Source organism: Amborella trichopoda, chromosome 5, assembly GCF_054954075.1.
Source record: "Amborella trichopoda isolate Santa Cruz 75 chromosome 5, AtrichopodaSantaCruz75HAP2 v2.0, whole genome shotgun sequence".
NCBI classification, from domain to species: Eukaryota; Viridiplantae; Streptophyta; class Magnoliopsida; order Amborellales; family Amborellaceae; genus Amborella; species Amborella trichopoda.
In genome coordinates, this window is record NC_142340.1 from 18,564,883 (window position 1) to 18,582,611 (window position 17,729).

The window sequence follows — 17,729 nt, forward strand, 5'->3', positions numbered from 1 at the left end:
TTGCCAAGTGTGACACAAAGTGTGTTGCCCGACTTCCAATTTCAATACACTTTGGTCGCCCATATTATTTTGTCAAAAAACCCTTGTTTCAGCACCCACCGGCCTTTAGAGGATTGGAACAACCACAAATATGTATTTTCTTTCAAGAAGGCTGATTTTAAATTAATTTTCATAAACCTCAAGTCCTGAACGGTCTAGAGTAGAATTAAGTTTTTTTCAAAAAATGCTTCTCAGTAGCTCGAGCCATAAACTGCCAACCATTTTACAAATAACGATCATTCTAAAAGACAATTCAAAATATCTAGCCTTGAATGACATAAAAGGTCTACTATATCCAAATCAAAACGTCTAGCTCCATGTGACGTAAAGGGTCGGGTGTATTCAATTCAAAACATCTAACCCTGACATGACATTAAACTGTCTATCCCTATTCGACGTAAAATGGTCAGCTACTTTCAAATACGTTTGCCACCACATGACGTTAAACTGTCGGATTCATTACATCCATCGGTACATGATAGTAAATTTTTTAGAGGGCTCCATGATTGCAGGAGCTAAACAACTTACTAAATTTTTTTTTCAAAATATCTTCATCTTTCCAAAAAATTTCCTTCTGTGTCAAAATATCTTCATCTTTTCAAAAATCTTAATTTCTTTGTTGAAATCGTAGTCCTGTTTCGAAAAGTGTCACTGTTTTCAAAATTTCTAAAATACCTCTTAAAACAAGGGGGTTGGGCACCCTTAAATGATGCCACCGCATTGCTGCGTTATCTATTCTCTTCATAATCGACCAAATAAACCTTTAAGGCAAAACTTTTTTAAACCCTAAAAGGCCTTGAAGGAAAATCAAAGAGAATGCAAAGTTCATAAATTTCAAATGCAAATCGAGGACTCTTAAAGTTGAGTGGCATGGCCAAAAAATCTTACTTGAAGTTCGGACTAGCGCAAATCACTAAAACAACTCACGTTGTAACCCTAGGAGGAAAATGCCTTCGATGAGCGAGTAGGTAACCACAATATCTTGGATACAAAAGTTGGCGTGCCATCCGACCACGTGACATTAGGATGAAGTCAAAAATGTCAGCAATGTCTATTTTGATACCACTCACCCGTTCCTCGAAGAACATAGAGTACCAAAGAGGGGCAACTGTAGATACCCATGTTTTGAATTTGATAAATTTCATTATTTTCCTACTATTAGAAACATTTAGAAATCCCTTAGGACTACACTATTGCAGAACACTTTTGGACCACAAAGCACCATTGTTCATGACATATCCTTATTTCATGATCCCTAATCCAAATTTGAAAATAATCCAAAAATAGGATAAAGATCGTGTTTAATTTCGAAAAAAAAATATAATTATCCAAAAACGCATGAGAGATAGTGTGAGTTGAAACCTTGAAATTATGGCATACTTTGATCGGAGCAACACAAAGTGTGCCGCCCAAACCATTTTGTGTATGTTCACTAAATCTGGGCAGTATTAGGTCATGTGACACAGTTTGTGTTGACTATTCATGTTTGATCAGAGCAACACACTTTGTGTCTCTCGGACTTTGATTACCATAATTTCAATTTTTGAACTCTAACCAATTGGATAAGCTTCTCTAACCTTTTCTTAACCACTTAGAAGTCTATAAATGGATTTGAGTCTAACCTCTTCAGGTTTGGTCAATCAAGTCTTGCTTAGAGCCTATGAGTGCTGATAAACCCTTAGTCTTCTAGAATCATCAATCCCCATTAGAGAGATCCAAACCTAAGCTTATTAGATCAAGAGATCTACAATCTCACTTCAACCAAAACTATGATTTGGTAAATTCTGAAGAGGAAAATGAGAACAAACAATATAAACTGAAGCTGCGGTCTCGATACGAGTGAAGTTGCAGAACTTTGGATGTCCTGGACCAACTAGCCCAGTCAGGTAAGTCCCTCTTTCCCATTTCTTTCAGTTAGTTGAATTTTTTATTAGGTCTTGGTTTAGTTCATTATTACAAGTATTTTACTGCAGAAATCATGCTGGCTCTACCAGTGATTTAAGGGGGGGTCTATTCATTTGAATAAATCAACCCCTAGATCATAATTTGATTGATCCCATGATTGCTTTATCATCTTTTTAAATAACTGAGTTTGTGGTATTAGAACGGGGGAATTTTTTTTTAGAATCTCTCAAATTTGCACTTTAAACAGAGTCCCAAAAATAATGCATCTTGCAACATATTATTCGAACTTTCCTTTTCCAAGACATTCATGTGTCATAGATCTATTTGATTTGAACCATTTTTGGAGTTTAAAACTTCATAATTAGATATGAAATGGATTCTCAGGCCATTCCAAGAATTTTTTACACCAAAATTATATCTTATGACAAAATTTGGAGGTGCACCTTACATTGATTGTTTAACGTTGCAACCTTATGCAAACACACTTTTATGATAAAATGTAAAAACTGATATCTAAGCCTCTCCATTTTCTTTGAACATAGCAAATTCATGTGATGACTCTAAAATCTATTTTCACGACTGATTATGAAATTTGTAGGCAAAAAAATGTACATATCTTGTGGATCCATGTATTCTTAAAGATAGATAGTCTAGATAATATATTCAACAGATTATATACAATTAAACCATTTACCTTTGATACAAGGAGGTGGCAATTGCTTACAACCATCTGAGCGAAATTTGATAGCTTGGGTGTTATCACAAAGTTTAAATATTTTTTTTTTTGAAGTTTGAGTTTGGTCAATGAAATAAATGTAGCCATTTAATTTCACATCCAATGGTCAAGATTAATTGTGACCACTTTATATGAAAAATAAATGGTCTCATTGTATACTTTTTCTATATTCAAATATACACTATTTTTAAGGCTTAAAATCTTAAATTTTCACAAATATAATAGTCAAGGTCGAGATGATCAAATTGAAGTCAGTGATTTTTTAGATGCACATTTACTATTTTTTTTTACGATGCAATTCTATTAGCCTAGGCTTTATGAAAACAGAGTAAAGCCTCACCTCGAATCCTCATCCAGAAAGTATTTTGGGCATAAAAAATCTCCTGATGGCGCTAAGATCAATTTCTAACATCGACTATGAAATTTAAAGCTAAAAATGGTACATATCTTATAAATCTATGAACACTTATTTTTACGAAAAAATTGAGACTCCAGATAATATGTTCCAATATATAATATTTTAAAGTAATTTTTTTCTCAACTATATTGGTCAAGGCCAAGATGATGAATTTTAAAAGTTTTTCATTGATAAAACGACAATTCAGGCCCGACTTTGGGTCATGTGTGGTTCCCCATTGTTGTTTTGGGATGCAAAGAGATGTGGGGAAGGTGGTAGCTACCAAAGAAAAGTACAAAAGGAGAGATGCTTAAGATGGTATGCGATATTATGGCTTGTTTGGTTGCTAGCCATGTCTTTTCTGGTCCTAAAAGAAGCTCTGATGGTTTTAGATTGAAAATGAAGTGGAGTAATTACTCTAGCAGTGGTTATTTTAGAGAACATTCAAGGTTGAGCTTTAGCAATGGGTGTTCCTCATGGGCGGTTTCAGAACTAGGTCCTTTGATGGTCCTAATGGAGTTATTCAAAAAGATGTTGTTAAGCATTCGGGATCTCATCAGGTGGTTGGAGAGAGGTCATTTGCTTGTGTGGTTGGGGGTTCCCATCCTCCTCCTTAGGTGGCTGTTCAAGAGGATGTTAGAGTTATTGAGGTATCAGCTTTATGTTTGGAGCCATGGAAGGAGATGCTTAAAAAGGCCTTTATATGCTCCTCTTCTCCACCTCTAAACAACCTTAGCTCTTTTCATGGATGGGTTTCTATGACATGGAAGTGTCTTATTTCATGCAAAAGTATTCCGAATGGGCAAGTGCTTATTGTGTTCGATATTAAAGATGATGTCAAAAAGATTTTTAAAAGCAACGCTTTTGGAGGTCTCATGGGGCGCTTCTCACCCTCTAATAGTGGATGCCTCTCTTGAATCATTGTTTCATTTTGGGTTAGGGTGGATGGCATCCCTATTCATGCTTAGATGAAAGAGTTTTCTCTTTGGTGGCTAATGCTTGTGAAAACCTAGTGGAATTTGATTGGGTTAGCTCAGTTGGTCCTGTTTTGGGCGTTCTTCGGTTCAAGGTTAAGGTTCCACCTGATAAGCATGTTCCGTCTACGTTGGTTTTAAAAGTGGGAGGTGATTTCTTTAAGTTATTGTTTTCAATCGAATAGGATGTGTCCTCGCGGCATCATGTTCCTTTCCCTTTGTCTTTGAGGCATCACAAGGCCTTGGATTGCACCTAACCTGTTCTTAACCTTGTGGATGAGCAATGACAAGTGGTTTCCTAGAATAAGCATAAAAAACTCTATCACGAGAACAATGGCTCTTTTCCTACAAAAACAAAGTTTGGACGAATGGAGAAGGAGAGACCCAAGCGTTTCCATTGGCAGTTCTAATGGAGTGGGAATAACACCTCTTCAAATTCAAATCATTTTCATGTCTCTTAAGGCGTTTTGATCAACCCTTTATCCGGCACTGATGGGCCGATGGACGTGCCCGTTCTTAGAGACATGGCTAAGGGAAAGGCGTCCATGATGACGGAGTCCTCCTCAAGCCCAACTTCTTCACTGCCGCTTGCAGATGAGAGCTATCGGTCCGGTGAAGTAATAGTGTGTCTACTTCCACCACTGTTAGATTTGATGACCCTTTGCTTATTGGATCTTAGAGTATCTTAATAGTCCGATTCGATCTCGAGAGCCAATGTCATGCTACTTATAAGGCGACGATAAGTGGGGGCAAACTCGACTGTCATATCTATTTTTTGAAAGGTACAATATCTTTTGACATTCCTCTTCCTTTTCCTACAACTTCTTCGTTTAACGAAGACATTATAAAGTTTGGACAGAGCCTCCTTTGAGTTTTCCTTTCCAGTTTCACTTTCACTCTCTCTTCATCATTACCGGTTCTCTTTTGCAATAAAAGCTCACAGGGTGACCATCATGGAGGCTAAGAACCAAGATATCTTGTTGCACGACCCGGACTCCATCTCAGTCCTACCCCTCGTTGCTGTTAACAAGAATTTCTCCCAATAGAAGCTTGAGGTAAATTGGGGGCACCTCTCTATTAAAGCGCCTTCCTAGACTTCTACATCGGAGCACCTCCCTCGTGCCTTAATACTGGCATCTTGCCTTGTCACTCTACCCATTTTGGTTACTGAATCCTCAGTCCAAGGAACCTTAAAAAAGGATGGAGGTGCAAGATAAGATAGTTGAAATGTTAAATGCCATGAAGGTCGACTATACGGGTCCATTGTTGTGGTGGAGAAGGCCATTGGTATTGGAGAGTTAAATAGGAAACCTATACCTGAAAGGAGGAGAGCTCGACAAAATGAGGCCCCGAGACTTGTTGTGGACCTACCATTTGATATACTTGCTACTGGTTTGAGGGAGAAAACCAAAGGGTGGAAAAGATTTCCATCTCAAATGAAAGTCTACTCGTAGAACATCAGGGGACTTGGGGAGCCAATGAAGAAAATGGATTTGAGATGGTTAGTGTGTGCCCACAAGCCGCACATTTTTCTTCTCCAAGAGATGAAGTTTAGACATGCAGAGTTTTCAGGGCACAGGAGCCATGGCTTTTTGTTTTGCACCTTGAAATGGAGCATCAAGTGGTTTACTTACTAGATCTTTTGGTTCTTGTGAGGACCATTTTGATTGTTTCTTTCTGACTCCTTTATATTTCTTTTTCTGGTTTGGGCCCTCGTAACTATTGTGTGATAAATGTTTATGGCCCTAATGTGGTTGGGGACAAAGATGGTTTTTTTTTTACCTTTCTATGGACCTTTCAGCTATTAATGGTTTGTGTTGTATAACATATGATTTTAATCAGACTAGGGCTCCATGTGAATCCAAGTATGCTCTTTGGTTTAACTCTTCCAAAGTTTATCTCCTAAAATGGTTTGCTTCATCTGCATATTGCGGGTGCTACGTTTACTTATAATAATTCAACCACAAACCCTTTGATGTCCAAGCTAAACAGTTTTTTGGTTTCTTGTGATTGTGAAACTGTATTTCCAAAAGTTTATGTTAGAGTGTTGCCACAATGGACCTCTGACCATATCCCTATTTTGCTTGACACTGTGGGGGCTCAGTTTGGCCCACCACCATTTCGTTTTGAACTCTTTTGGATGAGTGATTGTTTCTTTGTGAAATGAAGTTCAATCTGTTTATACTAACTCTATCATCAATGGGAGGTCTGGTCTTAGAATTGTTCGAAAACTTAAGATTATGAAACACTTGATTAAGCAATAGGCAAAGACTAATTTTGGAAATATGAATAACAAAATTGGGGATGTTTCAATTCAATGGGAAGGCCTAAATCAGTTAGAGAAAGTTCAAAGGGGTTTGGATGTTGTCAATCGACTCTTAGGGAAAGTCTAAAGCTTAGATTGCATGATCTTTTGAAGTAAGAGGATATTTATTGGTTTCAACAATCAAGATCAAAATCGATTAAAGAAGTTGACAATAATTTTAAATATTTTCATGTTATTGCTAATTCCTGTAGGCGATCAAATAACATTTCCTCTATCCAAATCCAAGGAGTTGCTCAAGATGATTCCTTGGGTATGAAAAATGTGATTTGTCTCTTTTTTCCAAGGTGCTTTTACGTCGGAGCCTTGAGTTCTTTGCTCCATTGATCACTTGCCTATTGAGAGACTCTCAATTGAAAGTGCCTTGGATCTTGAGAAATTTTTTTCTCTAGAGGAAATTGAGGAGGTGGTCTTTAGTGTCCCGAGAGATAAGGCATTAAGCTCGGATGGATTCTCGATGGGATTTTTCAAGAATTTGGAGCATTCTTAAAGAAGAGTTCCTTTTGTTTTTTTAGGAATATTTTAATGATGGAGTGGTACCCAAAGCCTTAAACTCCACTTTTCTAGCCCTTATTCCCAAAAAACAAATCATGGAATCTCGTCAAGACATTAGACCCATCAACTTTCTCTCTTCTTCTTACAAAATTCTTGCTAAGGTCCTTGCTAATAGACTCAAGAATGTCACATGGGAGGTGATCCATGGGCCTCAACTGCTTTTGTTAAAGGTAGGAAAATTATGGATGGTATCATGGTTGCACAAGAGGTGATCCTCGATACGTAGCCAAGGGAGAAAGGGGGTACGGATTAAGATTGATTTTGAGAAGGCTTATGATAGAGTGTAGTGGGACTACTTGGACCAGGTTATGGACGTCATGGGATTCTCTTCTAAGATAAAGGGATATCTTTTTCTGCCCATTTCTCTGTTATGAGAAATGGTAAGGCTTGTGGCCACTTTAAAGCTTCGAGAGGCCTACATCAAGGGGATCCTGTCGCATTTTCCTTACATGCTATTGTTTGAATCTTTTAATCTTTTTTTTGCTGAGATTGTGGAGAGTAAATTGATATTAAGCCTTCATGTGACTACTGTTGGCCTGTACATTACCCATCTACAATACGCGATGATATACCCTCTTGTTCGCGGAAAGGGATTTTTCACATATCCAATCTCTTTGGCTCTTCCTTGAGTTCTATGAAGTGCATTTGTTGTCTGGAGAGGCATTAACTCTGTGAGATTGTTGTTTCTTAGCTACAATAGGACTTTGGTGGGTAACAATTTAGATACACAGTTCTGGTCTTCCAAGTGGATAGGAAATTGACCCTTAAGGACTCAGTTCCCTAAACTCTTCTTTAAATGCTCTCCTAAAACTGCTAAAGCTAGTTATCTAGATGAGTTTCAAGAAGACAAGGGTATTTGTAATTTGACCTTGAGTGTTAGGAGGGTGAACCTTGTGGTGGAACAACAATATTCTCAACTTTGAGCCAGCTTTACGATTTGTGCTTTGCACCATCTAGAGGAGACATGGTGATCTGGGAATTGGAACCCTGTAGTAATTTTCGATGAAGTCTCACTACAAATGTTGGTGGACAAATTTATTCTTACCAATTCTTTCTCCTCTATGGTGTGGAAATGCAAGGCCCCTCTACGAGTGAGAGCTTTTCTATAGCTTCTTAGTTGTGGCCGTATTTTAACTATTGATCAACTTTGTATCAGGGGTGTCCCCATTATTAATGTTTGCATCTTTTGTAAACAGGATGCGGAGTGTGCTTCTCATATATTTCTTACTTCCCTCTTGCTCGGCAAGTTTGGGACCGGCTCCTCTCTAAGTGCAATTGGCATTGGATGATATCGTACCACATTGATGGTATATTTCAACATGGCTAGTCGCCTCCTTTCTTCTCTTTGGGGTTGCTCTTATGGCGTTTATGTGTCGCAACAGTTCTTTTGACTATTTGAAAGGAGATGAATGCTAGATGCTTTGATGGGTAAGCAAGAGGTGTAGAATACATCATAGCCTCCATCTTAAAACTTTTGTTGGATGGGGCCAGGTACAATTACCCTTTAAGCATTTTCATAAGGAGTTTTTTACTCGCATAGCTAGTGACCTATTGGCTTTGAAAAAGAGGAAATTTTTGAAAGACTGTTATTGGTTCCCTCGACCAAGCGGGTGGGTTAAGCTCAATTTTGATGGCAGTGCAACGGAGGATGGACATGTAGCCACTTATGGGAGTCTCCTTAAGGATAGTTTGGGGTGTACTATCTAGACTTACCATGGTAGTTTACACCCATGCTCCGCTAATAAAGCGGAACTTTAGGCTATTTATCATGGGCTCAACAAACTTGAGGACATTTTCCTTAGCGTGGTCATTGAATGAGACTCCCTCAATGTTATTAAGTGGTATCTCCACCCTTCTTCTACTCCTTGGTAGTGGGTCCACACTCGCGACTGTATTGATCTATGTCTCCGTGGAAGGGAGGTTCATTTTGTCCATATCCATTAGGATCGGAATGGACATGTTGATGCTCTTGCCAGGGGTCTTGCGGCGTGACTTTTGGGTGGCTTTCCCCACCCTTTGCTCCTCTCTCTCTCTCTCTCTCTAATTTCTTTTTTTTTTGTTTTCTTTGTTTTCTTTTTGTTGCACCTTTTTAATCATCAATGAAAACTCTCGGTTAATTGTTCAAAAAAAAAAAAAACTAGAACAACAATTTTCAATGAGTTTTAAGGCGCTGCTTTGTTTATTGGGAGGGCTTTCTATGTGACTCCACCCACATTAATGGTATATATGTGACCCCTATTTTCAACCACCAGATCTGAGTAGAAGGCTGAGATGGCTTGAGTTACAATGTCACAAGTTAGCACTTAACTGTCAAATTTTGATCAGACAACTAATAATGTTTTATTTTTTATTTTTATTTTATAAATAAATTTGAATCAAATTTTGGCGCATGCATAGATATGACAAGGCACATTTGAAAAAAAATATAGAAAAATATTTATGTACTAAAAAATTACCAAATACCCTTGAAAATAGTAGGGGTATTTTGATCATTTATTTTTATATAAAAAATATATTTTTATTTTTTCCAAGTTGGTCCCAAGTTTATGATGGTATGCCTAAATTTCATCCAAAAGTATTTTGTAGAAAATAAAAATAAAAATAAAGACATGATATTGTGGTATGAGCATCGAATGGCTGCAAATCGCCATTAATTGGCAATTTTTTAAAAAATTCAGTGTTTTTATGGAAATATTTTAAAACAGCGATTTTTTGAAAAGGTCGGCAAAAAATCACGTAATTTTCATAAACCAGTTTTAAACGGGTTTTTTTCATCATACGATTTAAATCAGGGACAAAAATCATATCCTTTTTTACCTATATTTTTTTTGAAAAATAAGTTTTTCCTGTTTTGTCTATTGTAGCCATTGCTACTTCCATGCTTTAAAAAAAAAATTACTTTTAAAAAAAAAAAAGATTGAAATAGAAACTTTTATCCCTACTGTGTTCTTCAAAGCCAGAGTTGCAGATTGATGGTATGAATTTTTTTAAAAAACTTAATCAAATAGATGCAAATTTCAGTTGTCTTTCTGGAAAATCATTGTGTAAATGAAATAATGTTTATAGCAAATCATTTTGTAAAGTAAACCATTGTGTAAAAAAATCATATACAAGCAGATTGCTGTGATTATTTGTGATAATTGCTTTTATGAAATTACTGTTAATGGCATGAATTAAAGCTCAAACCATATTTTTTTACTGATGAATGAGAAGCAAAGAGTGTGACTATAGGACCAAGTAATCAATATTTTGTTTTTGATTGTGTAAATTGTAAACTTACAAGAGTAAGCAATTGTACATATAGGATTAGTTCCCCAAATTTAATCCATCAACTCTGTTTCCTCGAGAAAATGAAAAGCCCTCTTCACATTATACCAAATCAGCATCCCATCTTCCTTTTCTCTCTCTAGAAATCAGTTAGGGCCTCTTTCATTAGAGTTCTTCCTTCTCTCTCTCTAAAAGTAAGTTAGGGCCCCTTCCATTAAGGTTTGTGAAAACCATTTTTTTCTTCCTTCTTCTCTTTATAAACCCTAATGGCTATGAGCCGAGCCCTATTTTTTTCTCTTCCTTCTTCTTTCTTCTTTCTTCTCTCTTCTTCTCTTCTTCCTTCCTCGTTCTTCCTTCTTCTCTCTCTACACATAATACATGTAAAACCCAAATTTTTACAAATTTCTTTTCAACAAAAGAAATTTATAAAACTTTAACCATAGGTATGAACTGACTATAGTCACCATACCATAGTTAAATAATTGTAACGAGAAAATAAAAATCGGGTATTTATTTTTTGGTACCTGCTAAGTAACAGTTATGTTTAAGTATTTAATGAATAAATTTATAATATATTTGTCACCATACCATATTTAAAGTATTTTAATGAATAAATTTATATAGTATATTTGTTTTTGTATGTAATAAGTAGGTGTGATGTTTTTTAAAGTATTTAATGGGTAGATTTATATGGTACTTTTTTTTGGTATATACTAATTAATTATATATTTAATATTGGATATTTGGATGAGAGTCACGAGACATCTAAATTAATTAACTTAATTATATTAGTCTAGTAAAGTTTTTATAGATAAATTAGTAATTGATGGCTTTGACATAATTTTTTTAGAATTTCAAAAATTCTAATATTATAAATTTATCTGATTTTTTTAGCCTAATCCGATATATTAACAATATCTTTATATGAAGTATTGTTGTTTATTCGTATTTGTTATCCGATTTTTTAAAATAAAAGTGATTTATTTTTAATATTATAATAAGCCAATTTATTGATAGTCCCGGACTTGCTAACTATGGTCACATTTAACTTATAAATTGTTGGGATCACAATGAAACATTTCCCTTATTTATTTATAGCGCTAGCGCTGCATGGCAATAAAAAACCGTACTCCTTTCTTTTCCATGAATAAAAGAGAGCAGGGTCGCGTCAACAGTTAACTGAGGCAGTCTCTCTCAGGCGGGATCGTCCAAACTAAAAACCACAGAAATTTAAAACTTCTATCGTACTCTGCATTCCCATCGCACGCCCTCTGTCTCCCCCATCACAATCTACTCTCTCTCTCTCTCTCTGATTGTTCATGTGTATTTCTCTAGCAGGGGAGGTTCAGAAGGTCAGAGAAGAGAGAGAGGAATTGAAGAAATAGTTTGTACGGAGCTTGTTTGCAACTGCTGCAATGAGCAGCACCACTTCCCTCCTCCCATTCTGGAGGAAACGCGACGACGATGGGAAATTGAAGGGGAAGGTGGTTTTTCGACCCCACAATTACTGCATTCCTCTCCTCTGTTTCTGCATCGCGGTTTCGGGCATTCTCCTCTCTGCTTATGCTCTCCTCAGACCCAAGCCTGTCTACATATTCAGGTGCGGTCGAGCCCAGGACACTCTCAGGACCTTCTTAGCCTCCTCCCACTATCAAAATTCTCACTCTAATTCTCATTCTGATCCATTGGTGGATCGACCCAAGCTCTTGGGCATGGTGGGTATTCAGACTGGCTTCTCCTCCAAAGATCGACGTCAAGCTCTTAGAGAGACATGGTTTCCTTCTAACCCTGATGGCCTAATCAGGTACCTGCAATTCATCTGAAGCCTCTCCTCTCTCTCTCTTCCTAAATGCTTTGGCTTTGGTCTTTCTGGGTAGTTTGCTTTTGATGAGCTTCTCTGACTATAATTTCTAGATCTTCAAAATTTATTTTGTTCTTCACATTTGAATTTCAATGGAAATCTATAATTTCCTAATTGTGGTTTGGGAGTTTCTTCTGCCCATACGAGAGAGAGAGAGACCACTCTGAAACAAATTACTAAAATTATTGGAATCCACCATTTGCAGCCTGGAACATTCGACTGGTCTGGCATTCAGATTTGTCATCGGACACACAAAAGATGTGAAGAAAATGGCAGAACTTGAGGAAGAGATTGAGAAATACAATGATTTCATGGTGATAGATGTTGAAGAGGACTACTTAAAACTCCCCTATAAGACGTGAGATTCGAGGATTAGGAAGACCTCATTCTTATATTGGCATAGCTTGGCTTTGGTTAATGTAGCGTTTTTCCTTTTTTCTAGATTGGCATTCTTCAAAGCTGCTTTCGATCTTTTTGAGGCAGAGTTTTATGTCAAAGCCGATGATGACATATATCTCCGACCAGGTGATCTGAAACTCCTCAACTTGTCCTTTAAAAATGACATCATCATGTGATGTTTTTTCTGATTAGTTTAACCATATAAAGAAACATTTCCTTCAGTTATTGATACACAAAAGTTTATTTTTTGATTTATCAGATCGACTTGCAACCCTTCTAGCTAAGGAACGTCCTGACACTCGAACTTACATTGGATGCATGAAAAAGGGCCCTGTAATCACAGATCCGAAGATGAAATGGTATAGGAGAAACCTCGTGGGTATGAGTTTGGCATTTTTTTATTATTTTGTCATTTGATTGTGGTTTCAAGTGGAGCACAAAAGAAAGAGTTGGATCCATGCATTCAAGATACATAGAAAGATTGAGTGATATAAGATTGTATTATCATCAATAAAGAATCTGATTGGAGTGTGCATACTTACAATAACTTAAGATTTCGCCATTAAGTGTGCTTCTTATTTTCATTGCTTAAATAAATATTTTGCAGGTTTGAGAAGTCAGGCCACTTACTTGGGAATGAGTATTTCTATCACGCTTATGGGCCTATATATGCCCTGTCCGCAGAAGTGGTGGCATCTCTGGCAATTGCTAGGAATGACAGGTAAGCTGATCATTTTGTTGACACTGATTAATTTCTTAAAAATGGTTAGCCTTATAGTATTAATATATATTGTCACCAGTTCTTACAATAAAAGTGTTCAGCCTTATAGTGGGTAGTTTCTGTTTAATCGTGATCTCATATTCTTATCTCTCTTGACATCTATTGTTTGTTTTTTGCTTTTTCAAAGAAATGAAATTTTGATCCCACACACGATAATCCTCTTTCTGTGGAAGGCCATTATTTAGGTATGCATTCTCCTTTTATATTTATTGGTTTTGTATTTAGACACGTGAGGGTTTTCTGATCGCTGTAACTGAATGCCTTTGTATTGAACTCATCTATATGGTGCCAAGAGAATGAAATGTCCCTTGTTTATCAACATAGCTGCTTAGAGGAAAGAGTGGTATCGTCTTGTTATCTTTTACATTATCTATAATGGATTATCAACATTGCTGCTTAGAGGAAAGAGTGGTATCGGCTTGTTATCTTTTACATTATCTATAATGGAGCAGTGACATTAATGTGATTCTTCACTTAAACAGATGCAGGGAAAGACTCAGGGTTGTCAAGTATCTAAAAGGCTTGCCAATAATTGGATTGGCTTGTAACACAGTATTAATTTCCTCCTCTTAGATGGACATTGTTGGCTTCTAGTGCGCAATCAGAAGCCAGCTGCTTGGACCTTGGTCTTTTAGTGGCCACATTGTAATCAGCGGCCTGCCTTCCTTGATAATTTGATCTTATCGTTGTTGTAGTCCATTCTGATTTAGTGGATAACAGAATTAGGATTGCACACAAAGGCCCAAAAGGCTGAATGATTTTTTGTCTTTTGTTTTTGAAGAATGATTTCTTTATAGAAGCAAAAGAGAGAAACCCAATGTCCTCGCCTAGCAGTCAAAATTCTGAATATCCAGAGCCTCCCAAGTTTGCCAAGTGATTCACTGTAATATATTGCTTCCATTGTTTTGTCTTACGAATGTAGAAATGAGTGAAATGAAAGAGCTAAATTACTCTTTTTATGCCATTCATGAGATGACCATTCATTGTCTTTTCATTGGTCTCTGTGTGTTGTACCTCTATGAATTAAAGTATACTGATGAACATCAAATGGGGTGGTCTCATTCTATCAATCTAGAATATGTAAAGGGTTAGGATTGATCATTCTTAACTATTTGGCGGATTTCTGAATAACTCATTAATATTGTTTTACTGATAAACGAATCAGAACAAGGCTTTGCTTGGGTGCCTTCATCCACTAATCAACTTTCACCCTATAAATCTCCACAGTCCTGTCGTCCAAACTGACGTCTCACTTGTTCATACGAGTACTCTGTGTTGCGTAAGTGCACACATGTTGCATTGACTCAATCGCTTCCTGCATTTGGAGTTTTTAGTGTTAATTCGCCATCGCAATCCCCAAAAACAACGGTAAGTTCCTTTCATATCGGTCATCGGCTTAAAATCAAATCTCCACTGGAATTTGGAGAAGTTGGTGTAGTACAAGCTTGACGAAGAAATTCGACTTACTACTCATGTTTCTAATGCAAGTCAGTCAAGTCTAAAACAGCTGAGATGAGTTTGAACTTGTTATTCGGAGACATCAAATATTCTGACTCTGTGTTCTTGGTAAAGAAATCTTTGTATTTTGTGACTTTATGGAAATCATTGAAAAAACATGTTTTTATATAACTGAGATGAGGAGATAAAACTGTTGAACTCTTTTGTCAGTGCAGTGCTGTTTGAGATTTCTCATAAAAAGTCTCGAGTGACAAACATCAGGATATAAAAAATCTGTTAGTCTATATTGTATTAACACATAAACTAAAGATAGCTGCTATTCCATACACTCCACGACACCAAGGTAAATTACAATTTGTGCACTGATACTTGTTCCATGATATTAAGCTCTTTCATTCACTTCCACAAGAAATTAAAGATCTGACATCCACTTGTTATTTTTTCTTGAAATCGCATAAGTGGTATATTTTACTATCATGGAAGCATGTTTCTTATTTTTTTCAGAGTTGTATTTTATCCCTATGGTTGCACTGTCTTCAGTCTTCGATATCTTGGAACCAAAACACCTGTTCTTTATTTCAATGTTACTTATTTTATATGCATTTCCTTTCGTACTTGCAATCTGAAGAAATTTCTTGGTTTGCAGCTTGAGAATGTTCAGCAATGAGGATGTAACTGTTGGATCATGGATGTTAGCCATGAATGTTAATCATGAAGATAACCGAGCCATTTGTGATCCTCGATGCACGCCAACTTCAATTGCAGTGTGGGACCTGCCCAAGTGTTCAGGTAAAACCATCAGATTGATGTCCCTGTCAACTACAGATTATTACTTGGAATAGGATTAATATGAATGAAATATCATGATATGCTGTGAAAAATGGAAGAGATTGTGAGAGGTATGAATTTTTTATTGGATTACTAGGGCTTTTGATACTTATTATCCATGTGTTTTTCTTTTTGCTGGATGGTCATTGATAAGAATGAAGCATGTCAAGAAGGAACGTGATACTTTTTTTCTGTAAAATAAAAATTTTATGTAGTTAGTGAAAGAAAAGTCATAATTCACCCAACACCCCCAACAAAAAAAAAAGGCATAAGAATTCTTATAATTTCTGTCTATTCTTTTGTGATGTTTTCACTACACTTTTCAAGTAGGAACATTTTCTTTTTTCATAACGGATGACAATATATTAATATTTGTAAAATGTAGATATAGAAAGCTCACGAGAAGTGAGGTTCAAGGCTTCCCACAAGATAGGTGCTGAAGTACAAGTATACTACAAAAAGGAGCGAAATAATAAAAAGGCCAACCATGGGCATGTAATACAAAAACGCAGCTCCTCATTAATATGTACATCAATGGATTAGGGTGTAGGCAACCCACAAGTCGGGCACTCTACTGTTTTAAAGAGAGAGAATGGATGCAGGATGCTGGAGGATAGAGAGATTTGGGCAGGTAAGGATAGGAAGAAGGGCGAGTAGGAGAGGGAGATAGGAGATGGATGCAGGGAAGGGTTGCGGGGCAAATGAAAGGGACAGAGGGAGAGAGAGAAATATGTGATTTACTCTTGGAAATTGGCAATAGTAAGATGAAGGAAGTAAGGACTAGGTTTCTATCGAATTTTTCAAGGTAAGGAGAGAGGGAGGGGGGGGGGGGGTGTGGTGGGGGCCGTGGGAAGGTAGCACAACTTGGGTAAAGAGAATACAATTACAAAGAGATGGAGAGGGGTGCAAGAAGAGTAGAAGGGTGAGAATGAGAGGTAGAGAGAGAATAACAGATTGAGAGTAGAGATCAAGAGAATAAGAGGGCTTTAGAGTGGAGGGGGATATGAGAGCAGAATGACAAGCATTAGTAGTAGTAGACAAGGAATCATTCGAGCTTACGTCAACTGTTGGCAGCCCGAGCTGCATCTTCTTTTACACATCTGCAGCTTGATTTGTGTGTCTACAAATGTGGCACAAGGGCACCTCAGAGCCTTGCAAATGCAATGCATCCAGACAAAGATTGGGAGTAGGCGCCAGGGGCAACCCTCACTCATGGATTCCCAGAGCAAAAATGTTATTGTCTCCCTTTATTTTGATCTCCATGGTTCTAAAAGTGCTGGTGGACCCTATTTTGAGGCTTTCTAGGATTGCCTTAGACTCTCTTAAGCTTGAGTCTACAACTCCAACAAATTGAGAGAAAAATAGCAAGGTTATATATGCATTTGGAGCGTTGGAAGGAACCATTGGCACTAATATGGGTGGAGGCCATATATATATATACATATATCATTATCAACAGTTCTGATTCAGACTCTGACAGTGAAGATAACCCAAAAGAAGAAAATTGCCAATGTGATTTTTACAAATATAAACCGGTTAAGCATCAATACCCTCACAAAAGAAGAAGATCTGAATTTCAAAAGGCTAAAGAATTGAGTTATAATGCCGTCGCAATCGTCACCATTCACTGGACTGTAATCTTTGGGTTCGTCACTTGGGGTAGAAGTGGACATTTGTTCTTCATTATTTTCTATGGCATTCCAGAGCTTTATTTTAAGCTCTTCTATGGACATTTTGGGGTTTTGTTGCTGTAAAATTGCAACATATTATGAGATATCCATCTTTTGAGGTGGTGTTGAAGGTATAAATTTCATTTTGATTTTGTCTGGATTTAAGGAGTCATTTTTGTAACTATCCCACCATTTGATATGGATTTGTCGTTGTAGTTTGAGGATATAATCATATATGTCCATATCACCTGCTGAGACCTGGTACTTCCATTTTAAAATCCATGGGACGTGATATAAGGTCATAAAATATATGTGGTAGCCTCTTTTTAGACTTTTCCTATTGTATTCAGAGAATTTTCTTTGTGAAATTTGCAGTTCTTTTGAAAGTATTTGGTTTGTGGATCCCCATATGGAGAACCAATTTTTAATCCGATTTGGAAAATCATTTGGTTCTGTTATTTTGAACAGAATATACCAGTTATGGGAATTTTTTATATTCTGGTATGAAAAGACTTCATCCCAAGCCTTTATGTATT

General features: G+C 36.9%; 1 protein-coding gene across 8 annotated transcripts in view; it reads left to right on the forward strand.

Moving 5' to 3' along the window:
- Positions 1 to 11,440: 11,440 nt before the first annotated feature.
- LOC18448218 (putative beta-1,3-galactosyltransferase 12) overlaps positions 11,441 to 17,729 on the forward strand; it is a 39,080-nt gene continuing 32,791 nt past the window's right edge. For 3 of the 8 annotated variants that reach the window (XR_016056073.1, XR_016056075.1, XR_016056074.1), the window contains exons 1-6: positions 11,441 to 12,000; positions 12,263 to 12,415; positions 12,500 to 12,582; positions 12,716 to 12,835; positions 13,064 to 13,177; positions 15,342 to 15,484. Coding sequence is in view for 3 of the 8 variants with exons in the window: in XM_011630227.3 (XP_011628529.1) it covers positions 11,612 to 12,000; positions 12,263 to 12,415; positions 12,500 to 12,582; positions 12,716 to 12,815; positions 13,064 to 13,177; positions 15,342 to 15,484 (982 nt within the window). In the remaining 5 variants the exon portion in view is untranslated. Of the gene's footprint in view, positions 12,001 to 12,262; positions 12,416 to 12,499; positions 12,583 to 12,715; positions 12,836 to 13,063; positions 13,883 to 15,341; positions 15,485 to 17,729 lie in introns of all 8 variants that reach the window. The other 5 variants (XM_011630227.3, XM_088867613.1, XM_020675999.2 and 2 more) reach the window with 3 other exon arrangements.